The following is an 11,623-nucleotide window of genomic DNA, read 5'->3' as shown; positions in this document are numbered from 1 at the left end:
TGCAATTTTTCATCGTCAACAGTTTGTTTGATGTTATTGATTACGAATAAAATTTGGTTCTAAAGGCCTAGAGGGAGTCAGCATTCAGTGACATGATTTAATTACAATGGTAGAGAATAAAAGCTCTAGTAACTCAGGGCATCCAGATAAGCTCAATCTTGCGTTCTCAAAAATCAGGGAAAAATCTTCGTTATATTGTCTTCGCTTGGGCCAATCACGCACGGTTCGTATCGTGTATTGAGAAGAATTGGCCATTCTTACCCTGTCTATTGCACTCTCACCCTGCTCATCCCTGGTGACACGATGCTAGGGAGTACTTGATGCATAATTGACAAATTTCCAGGGTATATGGAGTGCTTCAACTCGCTCCATGCCACATACGACCATAGGGTGTGGAGAACAGGGCTTCCCGACCCTGTAGTAGCTATGCAAAGACGCTTAGCTAACCTTCTGTAAATATATATTCACGAAAGCCCTTTATGGCGTCTCTAAGTTGTTGGCCTAAAAAGAATAGTTAAATTTAGTATAAAGGCGTTGTTGAGGATAAGTCTAAGACGATCCACGGAACCTACATGTACGCTTTTTTGCCGTAGGGGGATTTTCCAACAGGCGTAAAATTCAGTAAAATCCAATGGAACTACTCAGATTCGGTAAACGTAGCTTAGAGAACAGCCACTAGCTCAGCTTTTTTACCGCCAGGCACGCCCTCGGATGACTAGTATAATCTAGAATCCTAGGTCCCAGCCAGGACTAGTGGCTGACTGGGACCTAGGATTAGTCGGAATTTTCTGGGTCCCAGCCAACCTTTTCTGGGTCCTAGCCAGCTGTGACACCCGGTGCACCTATAGCAATATGGATATGAAGCCCAAGTGGGCACAATCATTGATGCCTTGAAAAAGAGGGGGGTATCTTGTATTTCCTATGTTCATGTGCTTTTGTAACTCTGCGTAACATGTCTTAGATGACGGACGCCTCCTTCCGCGTATTCTCTTCCTGCTCATGCACTCTCTCTTTCCACAGCCGCAGCACCTCGAAGCCGACCTCGACGGCAATGAGCAAAATGATGATCCACTCCAGTCGGAGACCGTGTGTTTCACTGAGACGTTCTCGCAGCACACTCGCAATTTCTTGCGCGTAGTCCATCTTCTCGTTCAGGAGCTTGATACGGATCCCTACATCCAAGGCTCTGCCCACCTGTTCGTAATACCCCTCAAGGCCAAGCTCATGTCGACTATCCCAGAAAAGGTCTGGAAGAGAGTCCGTAAGTTCGGAGTAAAGATTGAGTTGTGCACGGACGCTGAGAAGCTGCCCGGTCTTGCGAAGAATGAAGTCCCGGGTATATGGGAGACGTGAACCTTGAGAGAGAAGTGTGGGGATAGTGCGTGTCGACTCGAAATAATTCGACAAAAGGCTTTCCAGAACAGCCAGCTTCGTACTTCGAGCTAGGCCCGAGGAAAATGCAACCTTAGTCAGAACTGTGTCAATAGTTTCTTGTTTCGCAGGAGGCATTCCTAGCCCGTCGACTCCATTTCGCGTGCCCAAAATGATGGTGTCGCCCTTGATGCTGCTATTGTCTCGCCTTGGATCTTCCACGAATTCAAGGTCTTCCGTTTCCAGATCATCCACATGAGCTCCTTCAGCTGCGGGGAGTAGAGTTCTTGTTGCCAGAAACGAGGTGAATCCTTCGGGGAGGGCCCACGCCACCACCGTTCCAGACGGAAAGACAAACACATCGCCAGCTTCATCGGACGACAATCCAGTGGTCGATGGGTTTCCCACCCGGCGTATTGAATCGATGGGTATTTGGACGTGGACGACTTGGGGATAGAGACCTGTCTCTAGTGGATCCGCCTCATACCCTTTGTCTTGCAAGATTTCCCGGGCTTTGCGAATATCAAATTTCTCGGCTACGGCGTAGGCAGTCACTGTCTAAAGAAGGAAATTGTTAGTGGAAACAGAGTGTAGACATGGCCAGTCACTTTACCTTAGTCTGGTCAATGCCCTGCTCCTTGAGCTGGGCTTTTGAAAGAACCCCATCCCTCGACCTTTGTGCCTCCACGGCAACTCGACGTAGGGAAGTTGGTGCTGCTGGGACTCTACTAGCACGTTTCCGCTGTTTCTGATGTTCTAGTTGATCGATTGATTCATCATTCCTGTTCGGTTGGTTTTGCGCCAGGATGGCATTTGATGAGAAGAAATCCCTCCGGCGGGGGAGCTCCAATGTCGGCGCCGCATGAATGTATTGATCCTGCGGTCGTCTCAAGGGCCGCAGAGCTACCAGTCGCTTGCAGGCGAAACAGACAGGGGCCCTTGCAAACATGGTTGGAGAGCGTGGGAAGCGCGATGTCATCGTAGACATCGTAGAGCAAGCTGCAAGAGGCCGCGGAAGCGCTTAGTCAGGTGCTCCACCCCCGACCCCAGCTGCTCCCGAAGCTGCAGCCCGGTCACAGCTCCCGCTGCTTGTCGCATCTTGATCAACACCCGCTTGAGAGCTCCGGGTGCCACGAGCGACTCGCCATGGACGCGCCTGGCGCGAATACGGCCAACGGGAGTGCCAACAAGGGCCTCTCGGAGCCCGATACATCTCGAATCCCACCTACGGACACGAACCCTGACGAACACGAGCGACGTCATGCAAACAGTGACGATGATTCAGAGGGAAGCGACCACGATGCTGAAGAGGAAGAGGAGGAGGAGTCTGATGAAGAGGATGAAGAGGATGAAGAGCCCCGGCTCAAATACGCATATCTCACCAAGCACTTGGGATCAGTATATCGTAATGGAGACGCGACCAGCACGTTTCTGGTTGCAGGGGACAAAATGGTGGGTATATATCTGGAGATGGAGCTATTTTCACGGAGCTAATATTGTTCAGATTGTTGGTACACATAATGGAGTCATCGTAAGTGGATTACATCTGCGTGCATCCATCCCGGCGACAAACTAACGTCGCCAAGCATGTTCTATCCTTGCCGCTTCTGCAGCCCCTCCGTGTCTACCAAGCACATTCAGCCAGTGTGACATCCATATCGATATCGCCGTTTCCTCCGCCTTTGCCGAATTTCAAGGCCGATGCCCTCGCTAAGCAAGCTGCAGAAGAGCATGGTTCTCTGTCGCGAGCATCATCAAGTGCGGGCAGTATCCGCGGCCAGCCCAGACCGAACCAACATTCGTCTGTCCCGGCTACGCCGTCGAACTCATTTTACATTGCGTCGGCCTCCATCGACGGCAACGTGTGCGTCTCCTCGTTAGTGGACCCGAAGGATATTCTTAAGCGAAACTTTGGTCGACCTGTTCAAGCAGTCGCGCTCTCTCCGGACTACAAGAGCGATCGGACATTTATTTCCGGTGGCCGAGCTGGTGAACTGGTCTTGACTACTGGTGGCCGTCTCGGGGTTAGCTCGAATGCCACTACCATGGGAGGTGCAACAGCAGCAGCATCAAGTTGGTTGGGATCAATGGGCTTGGGTGCCAACAGTGGCAAGGACACTGTTCTGCATAGCGGTGAGGGCACAATTAGTACCATTCGATGGTCCTTATCTGGGAAATATGTCGTCTGGGTCAACGAGGAAGGCATCAAGATTATGCGATCTAACTTGCACCTGGAATCTTCGGAGTCGGAGTTTGCATGGAAACGTATCAGTCACATCGATCGCCCGAATGGACCAGGCTGGGAGGAGATGGCCAGCGTTTGGAAAGCGCGGGCAGAATGGATTGATCAAGCTGCCCTGGACGATGCAGACAATCTGGACCCTACCAATGAAACGACGCATCATAAGGCGCCTTCAAACAGCACTGACGAGAAAGTCGAGAAACTTGTGGTGGGCTGGGGAGGCACCGTCTGGGTTATTGATGTATACCCAGACCGGGCAAGCAAGTCTTCAAAGGGCGAGAAATACGGTTCTGCAGAGGTGTCTACGATGTGAGTTGAATGACTTGTTAATCACTGGAGCAATGACTTATTTGCATTTACAGTTTACGAACGGATTGTGTGATCTCTGGCATCTCATTGTACACACAGCGTCTCCTTGTCGTCCTTGCATATATTGAAGCAGATAACGATCCCGCAGAAGGCGATGGCAGAAGCTCCGGGATTCGTCATCGACAGCGGGGCCTGGAGCCTGAACTTAGAATTATCGATATCGCGACAAAAGAAGAGCTCAGCGCTGATACGCTATCTGTCAGTCGCTTTGCAGGCTTGACTTCGTCTGACTACTACTTGAGCGTGCTACCTCCATGGAGAACCCCAGAGGGACAAGTTGTTCAACGCGGTGCTTTGGGTGCCATCGGACACGGTCTATTGGATGCTACTATGTACTCGGCGCGACTCTTTAGCTCTGGCGCAAGTATTCGCAGTACCACCAGCAGTGGCGATAAGGTCTCCGGCAGGGTTCCCCCGTCTTTCAGCTCAAGGCATCTCTCGGCGGAAGATGGTCTTCCAAAGGAGGTGCAGGAAGTCGCGGGAGCCCCTGGCGCAAAGATATTTGTCCATAGCCCGTACGACTGTGTTGTTGCTGTGAAGCGAGATTTGTCCGACCGATTGTCCTGGTTAAGCTCCTGTGGCCAGTATGAAGAAGCATGGAACCTCGTTGATGAACACCCTGAAGCCGCAGGCCCAGCTCCAGACCTGAACGAGGCCACTGCAGGGTCTCTGAAGTCAAAAAACAGCCTCGGTGACTTTTTCGCTGATGGCCAGTCATCTGTTATGACCGCTGGCCGAACAACAGCTCCAGCCGCGGAACAAGAAAAGGCTCGCCTTGGTGAACTATGGCTTGAACAACTTGTTGGTGACGAGAAATGGTCAGAGGCCGCCGAGGTTTGCGGAAAAGTCCTCCGTAACCCTGCTCGATGGGAGCATTGGGCATGGGTCTTTGTCAAGAAAGATCAACTCGACGAGATCACTCCTCATATTCCCGTTGATCTGCACCCTTCACTGCCCGCCGAAATTTACGAATTCATCCTCAATCACTACGTTTCTCGAGATCTTAACCGATTTAAGGAGTTGGTTGACACATGGCCTTCCGATTTATTTGACCCAAATAACGTGGCCGTGGCCATCGAGGAACAAATCAACTCGCCATCCATCGAAACCGAGTCCGAGGAATGGCGAATCCTCACGGATTGCCTGGCCAAGTTATTCCTCGTGGGTGGTCATTACCGTGAGGCTTTGCACTGCTATGTCCGACTCCAAGATGCAGATGCAGCCATGTCCCTGATCAAGGAACACCACTTGGTCGACGCAATATCCGATGACATCCCAGCTTTCATTATGATTCGCATTTCCAAAGCACAGATGAAATCGGCACCGAAGTCCGAGCTTGAAGAATTGGCTGCAGAGCCAATCCAGCTCCTCGCGAGCGAAGCTTATACCGGTATTGTCCGTCCTGAAACCGTAGTGTCGCAATTGCAGGCCGCGAATCGAGTCCTGTTCATCTATTTCTATCTTCGTGCATTGTGGCGCGGCGAGTCTCTTCCACATGAGACCTCTAAGCCTCGAAGAGGCCGTGGTGCTCATGCCCGGGATGCAGCGAGCAAGCTAGCCGCAGACGAAGGAAAGGCACTGATTGATGGCTTTGCGGACACGGCGGTGGAAGTATTTGCGGATTACGATCGACCTCTTCTCATGGAGTTCCTACAAACGAGCATATCGTACACCTTCGAGACCGCCATCCACATCTGCGAGCAGCGCCGCTTCACGCAGGAGTTGATCTATCTGCTCTCAAAGATGGGCCAGACAAAACGAGCTTTGAACTTGATCTTGTCAGACTTGAAGGATGTGTCTCAAGCAATCTCGTTTGCGAAGTCGCAGGACGATCCGGATCTTTGGGAGGACCTTCTGGATTATTCGATGGACAAGCCTAAATTCATACATGGGCTTCTCGTTGAGGCGGGCACGTCCATCGATCCCATCAAACTTGTGCGGCGTATCCCAAGTGGGCTGGAGATCGAAGGCCTTCGAGATGGCCTCACGCGGTTGATTCGTGAGCATGACTTGCAAGCTAGTATCAGCCACGGTGCCGCACGGGTCATGCAAGGAGAGGTCGCTTTAGGAATGCATACATTGCGCAGAGGACAACGACGCGGTATCAAGTTCGACACTTTTGAGGAAAAGGTCAACATTATGAGGGATGGAGACCTGACACCGACAGCGAAGACACACAACCAAGAGGCAGTGTCAGAATCCAGTCTCTCTGCAAAGCGTGCCGGTCCTGGACCAGGGAAATGCGGTGGCTGCAACGCCCGATTCGAGGCAAATGGTAAGTTATCAATATATATTTCCCTCCACTTCAGGATGATACAATCTAATCATCTTTTATTTGCAGAGAAGGAAATTCTCATCGGCTTCGCATGCGGTCACGTTTTCCATCTCTCCCACCTGCACTCCGAAGCATCGCAACAATCCAACACAAGCAGCCCTACTGGATCCGCAGGTCGGACTCCTCGGCCCTCGTCTCCATCGGACGAACCCGCTTCTTTCACTGCCTCTCGCACTGTCGGACCTAAGGTGACGACAGCGCGACTTCTGCGTGATAAGATCGGAGACGGATGTCGGATCTGCGCTTTGACAAGAAAGATCGAGTCGCTTGGCAGTGAAGTCGAAGCATGAGCTGTGTGGAAATCGGGACCTTGTTTACCTCCCCTTTTCATCACCGAACCCCATGTGCATACTCATTGTATACCCATTGTATACCCATTGTTTCCTTCAATATACCCAGTCACCTGTCTCGGACTTCTCGGGTTAAGCTTGTCATTTAAATACCACGTGTAAATTCAACTGCATAATGCATTACTGACTAGCAATACTGATACAACCTTAATTTGGACCTAGGGTTCGTGAACAAGTAGTCAATCGGATGTTTTTGGGGTAGCGAATGTCACGTGTTGAGGCTCTTGGATGCTCGTGGCGTCCACAATATCAGCGTGGTGGGTGCTTCACGCCCTAAATCACCGCATTGACCTTCTAGCCGGCTATAAAAAGATCGTTACATCTCATCGTCCCCTCAAAAAAGGGGTCTAATCTCACTGTTGAATGCTAGGCTTACTCTAGACCTAGGAAGCAGGGTTCCGGACTAACCTGTTTAGGGAAAAGTCATTGGGCCCTGCGAAGCGAGAATAGATATTATTGGCGCTAACATTACGTTTTCGCGCTACAAGCCCAAAGTTGGACCAGTTCGGCTCCGTGTCTAGAGAGGCTCAGTGGACGGTTGTATCGGCACTAGGGCACTTCTGGCGAATTTGCCCGGGTCTATGATTTCCCTCCATGCTCTCGCGTAGAGAACTGGGGAACCCGCGTCCCGTGCTCTAAAAGCTTCTACTGACCCTTTTTTTTTTCGTATAGTAGGGGCTTCTGCAATTCCCTGTGCCCCATTGTTTCCGAAATATCTCAACTCGGCTCATCCGCGACTCGCTTTTGTCACTTTTGTCACTCGTTTAAATCACTCGTTCAGAGCATTAACCATCATGGCGCGATTGGTTTCTTTGTTCGTGCTCCTCAGCTTCCTGAGCACGAGTGTACTGGCCCAATACAACGAAACCCTACAAAACATCCATGCGGACTGCGATGTGAATGAGCTTTCATGGGAACATCTACCGAGATTCTCCAGTATCCATCGAGCGCCAGACTTCGGATTGTGAAGCTAGAAATATGCCGTTCACTTTCAACGAAGAGGCGGCCTGCGGTATCTCTCCGAGTTCTTGACCCATTATGTGACATAATGGGTCCTATTGGTCAGCGTGCTGGCCTACATATTGCTTCCAAGATGGCGAGTGAAGTCTGCTTGTGGAACCCAAAGAACATAGAATAGACTACATGGAATAAAATTAAATGCAGACATTGATCAGATTAGTGCAGGCTCAGCTGCCGCTATTGTCTGCACAATAGAACGAAACATTGCAGTATTAGGGAGCACTCTTGATAACTCCATATCTCTTAACGCCAACCCCCTATTCACTGAAAGCACAAAAGAACAGCTGAGTATGACCATCAACTGTCAGAGTCCCGACATAGTCCCTGTAAACAGAAGACTCGCCTGCACGAGGAGGCGAAAGGACAGGAAATAAGGAAAGTTCTCAAAGAGCATTGAGAAAGACCACGATGGAAACTGCAACCATGATGGAATGGGTCAGGAATCCACTCTGGTGATCAGCCACACCCGTGTGCACAAGCACCGAGGTAGTGGGAGAAACAGGGTAAGTTGTATTGGTGATACCAGCAGGGGGAGCAGCAGTAGTACCCGCAGTGCCAGGTGACTTGGCGCAGTTGGAGCACGAAATGGTGACGACCATCCCAGTGGGTTTGATACCAGCCGACAAAGTAGAGAGATCGACTGGAGCTGTAGTCGTGCCGGCATTGACTCCAGGAGTCACAGTAGTGAGAGGCTTTGGGATTACCTTGAAGGTCTGGGTCGAGATATCAGAGGTGGTATGCTCGGGGGTTTTCACGGAGCTTGAGAAAGGCACAGGCTCCGTCTCAGTGAGGGTCACAGAGGTAGCCTTGGTGCCGGTGGGAGAGAATGAAACAGAAGTCATCTCCTTGACCGAGGGGCAAGGCTCAGTCTCAGTTTCAGTTTCAGTGACCGGGACCCGGACCGGGGTCGAAAGAGTTGCAGAAGTCACCTCAATAACTGAAGTCCAAGTCGCCTTGGTGCTGGGCAGCGAGATAGTCACTTGAGTTACCTCAGTAGCGGAAACCGAGTGGGTGGTAGTAGGCTCAGTGGCAACGACAGTAGGCATACCCGAAACGATGAGGTCAGTAGGTTCTCCCAAAGGTAGGACACCAGCGGTCACAGAGGGAGGGGCATGGGAACCGCAGTTGATCTCAGTGACAACCCGGGTAGCAGTGGCAGTAACTGTGAAAAAAGGAAAAAAAAAAGGTCAACAAAGGCACCCACAGCCAGGTTTTGTTTCAAGCGAACTCACCGAAGCCACGGTCAATGATGCGGGCAGCGATGCCAGGCAGATGATCGACTTTATGGGAATGGTTAGCATATCAGTTCACCAGATGTATGAGGCGAACATGCGGCCGTAAATGACGACACCTTCAGAGGAGTCATGGTGAGGCTCTTCAAAGACATCCAGGTCTGGATAGAAGTGAATGTCAGACTGCAAATCACACAAGCATTCATCGCAAGAATCGGTGACTTACTGTGGACGAGGGACGCGGCCACCATCGATATGACGGTCAGCAGGATGAGGGCGTGGAGCCGAGCGAAGAACGTCATTGCGACGCAGGTGTTGACGAGTGGTCGTCGAAAGTTGGTGAATTGAGAACTGGAACGAATGAACTCGGTTGGAAACCGAGAAACGAGCGTGATGTAGATGCAGAGGACTAGAGAAGAGAAAGACAAAGAGAGGGAGGATGGGGGAGAAGTACTCGAGCGCGAGGCAACACTCGCACATCCACAGCAGGCGCGACCTTCTCTCCCTTGTCCCGTGTGACACTGCACGGGCAATTGCAAAGATACTTCTGATCCAGTACGTCCACCACACACTTGCACGGTACCGTCCAGAATAGAGTACAACCGGGGTGACCTTCTCAAGTGCAAACGCCTGGGGAGTTGCAGCTACCTGTCGTACAGCCCACAAAGTTAAATGAGACGCTAGAGCAGAAAAGTACGCAAATCAAACAGTGTTTATTGTCGGATTGGTAACTGCCAAGGACACTCAATGGACATTGAGTGCGTCTTCTAGACGAGGGTAGTGTTGCCAAAGCAAAGTGCAAAAGATGCGAGAGACCCCAAGCCCGGAGGAAAGAAGAAATCACGCAGGTACACAGGTACATATGTCGTGGAACCGAGAGCCGATACAACCCAAAAAGAAGTGGCGTTGAAGCTGCATTATTCCACAGGGTTGGTTCAGTTATGTCCTCGGGAGATAACGAAGTGTTGAAGTTAAAAAAAAACACGACGAGAGTGTCGATAAACCCTGAACTGATAATCAAAGATCAGATAGGAGTGGAAGATTGGTAGAAAGGTAAGAAAAAGCTTTTATACAGTTGCATTTCGATATTCCCCGAACGGAGGAAACCTGAACACACTCAACCAGCAACGGAGATCGAACGAACCACCAAGGCTATGCGAGAAAATTATAGAAAGAGTAGAATGGGACGCTCGGGCCTGCCCAAGGATTCAACGTTAGAGGCTCCTCCACGTCGGCGATCGTCAGCGATGAAGTATACAGTAGGCCATCTCCAAGACGGTCAGGTGACGGTCGAACAACCCGACAGCTCGGTCGATAGGGCTGTCCCAGCAAAGTCAATCCAAGATATCGATTCCCAAGGTTCTCCGGCCCACATGCCATATCAAGACTGCACGGCCACACGCCAAGACCAAGATGCGTTTAGGGTTCCTGCACTGATCTCGCCCGAGTTCGAGCGAAGAGATTCCATTCCAGCACAATTGAGCCTCGACCGATCCAAAAATCGCACATCGACGTCCACGCGACGATCCAATCTCCCGCAGACCAGCCAACCCAATCAAAAGCGCAGATAGCCCGTGAAACACTAGCGTGCCAACGGGCGCAACGACTATCTCCAAAATCCAAGCGAGATTGCAGCGAACGGAGGCTGACCGCAATGGGACGGAGTAATGTGATGAATACATACATATACGAGAACCGTACGGGGGCCAAAAATAGTGGTAATACGGAACACGATACGGAGTATTTTTCCCGGTGGATCTGATTGGCATAAACCACTCCGTAACGGGACGATCCGCGTCAGCAGGAAAAAAGTGGAGGTTTGACCTTCCGTCTCCGCTTCGGTAGAAATGACGTGATGGCTTTTGGTGGCTGGGGCTAGTAACTTGGGGTGGCATTTGCGGGCAGACTTTTTTTTTGGGGTGATGAAACAGGGGGTTTGGGGAGGTGGAAGGGTTAGGTTACACGGTGGGCTGACAACCGTATCCACGTAGCCCGCGTATCGTATCCACCCCACAGGCTAGAGGGAAGGGGAACGAGAGATCGGCAGGTACGGGAGTCCCTGGGTCAATTTAACCGGCACGAGTCAGCGAGGCTTTTTACACTGACGTCATGGAGAAAGCTCTTTGGCCTAATTTTTGAGAATTGGGGTCGACCGTTGCAAATTGACAGTTTGATAGGGATACATCGTGCATTAATACTTTTAGTTTGCCTTCTCTTTATGCACATACATGCCCTACAAAGCACCGAGTCAAATTGTGTCAAATCCTACAAGAAATACACCCACCTTCGCCCCAACCATTCGGGGTCCAGACTCCGCCCTTTGATGGGGCTTACTAGTTACAATTACTAATCCATGGATAACACTCCGAGCCTACACGCTAACGCTGTACCCGGTGTCAAAAGTCATCCCCCGACACCGACACGAGAAGTCGACTACCTACTCCGTACACGTAGTAATAAAAAAAAAAAAAAAAACAACCTCCCCCTGGAAGCAAACGGAGTATCCCGAACCTCAGTCATAGGTCACACCCGACACCCCCGATCGGGCAGCAAAAGAAGATACCGCACTTGGAAGGAAGATTCTCCTGTCGCGCCTGAACGGTCTGAACTCCCGCCAATCACGATACTCCGGGAAGACAAATCCAAAGAGCTCCCGAACCGTTCACCTGTTCTACGGTTCGGTCGAGGGCTGCGACCGTGGTAA

General features: G+C 51.0%; 3 protein-coding genes across 3 annotated transcripts; 1 reads left to right on the top strand and 2 right to left on the bottom strand.

The window, feature by feature from the left end:
• Positions 1-957: 957 nt before the first annotated feature.
• N7498_003345 (RMD1 family protein) lies at positions 958-2,320 on the bottom strand (the record flags this gene model as incomplete). The annotated part of the gene is made up of 2 exons (XM_058450407.1): positions 958-1,929; positions 1,985-2,320. The coding sequence occupies 2 exons, from the start codon at positions 2,318-2,320 to the stop codon at positions 958-960; spliced, it is 1,308 nt and encodes a 435-aa protein (XP_058309869.1).
• Positions 2,321-2,517: 197 nt separating this feature from the next.
• Positions 2,518-6,607, top strand: N7498_003344 (uncharacterized protein; the record flags this gene model as incomplete). The annotated part of the gene is made up of 5 exons (XM_058450406.1): positions 2,518-2,823; positions 2,876-2,902; positions 2,958-3,922; positions 3,976-6,257; positions 6,324-6,607. The coding sequence occupies 5 exons, from the start codon at positions 2,518-2,520 to the stop codon at positions 6,605-6,607; spliced, it is 3,864 nt and encodes a 1,287-aa protein (XP_058309868.1).
• Positions 6,608-8,070: 1,463 nt separating this feature from the next.
• N7498_003343 (uncharacterized protein) lies at positions 8,071-9,221 on the bottom strand (the record flags this gene model as incomplete). Its single annotated transcript, XM_058450405.1, has 3 exons — positions 8,071-8,849; positions 8,920-8,967; positions 9,146-9,221. 3 exons carry the CDS (start codon positions 9,219-9,221, stop codon positions 8,071-8,073), a joined length of 903 nt encoding a protein of 300 aa, XP_058309867.1.
• Positions 9,222-11,623: the final 2,402 nt, after the last annotated feature.

Source organism: Penicillium cinerascens, assembly GCF_028974065.1.
Source record: "Penicillium cinerascens strain IBT 15544 chromosome Unknown contig_24_segment0_segment0, whole genome shotgun sequence".
NCBI classification, from domain to species: Eukaryota; Fungi; Ascomycota; class Eurotiomycetes; order Eurotiales; family Aspergillaceae; genus Penicillium; species Penicillium cinerascens.
This window is presented reverse-complemented; position numbering and strand designations above follow the sequence as displayed.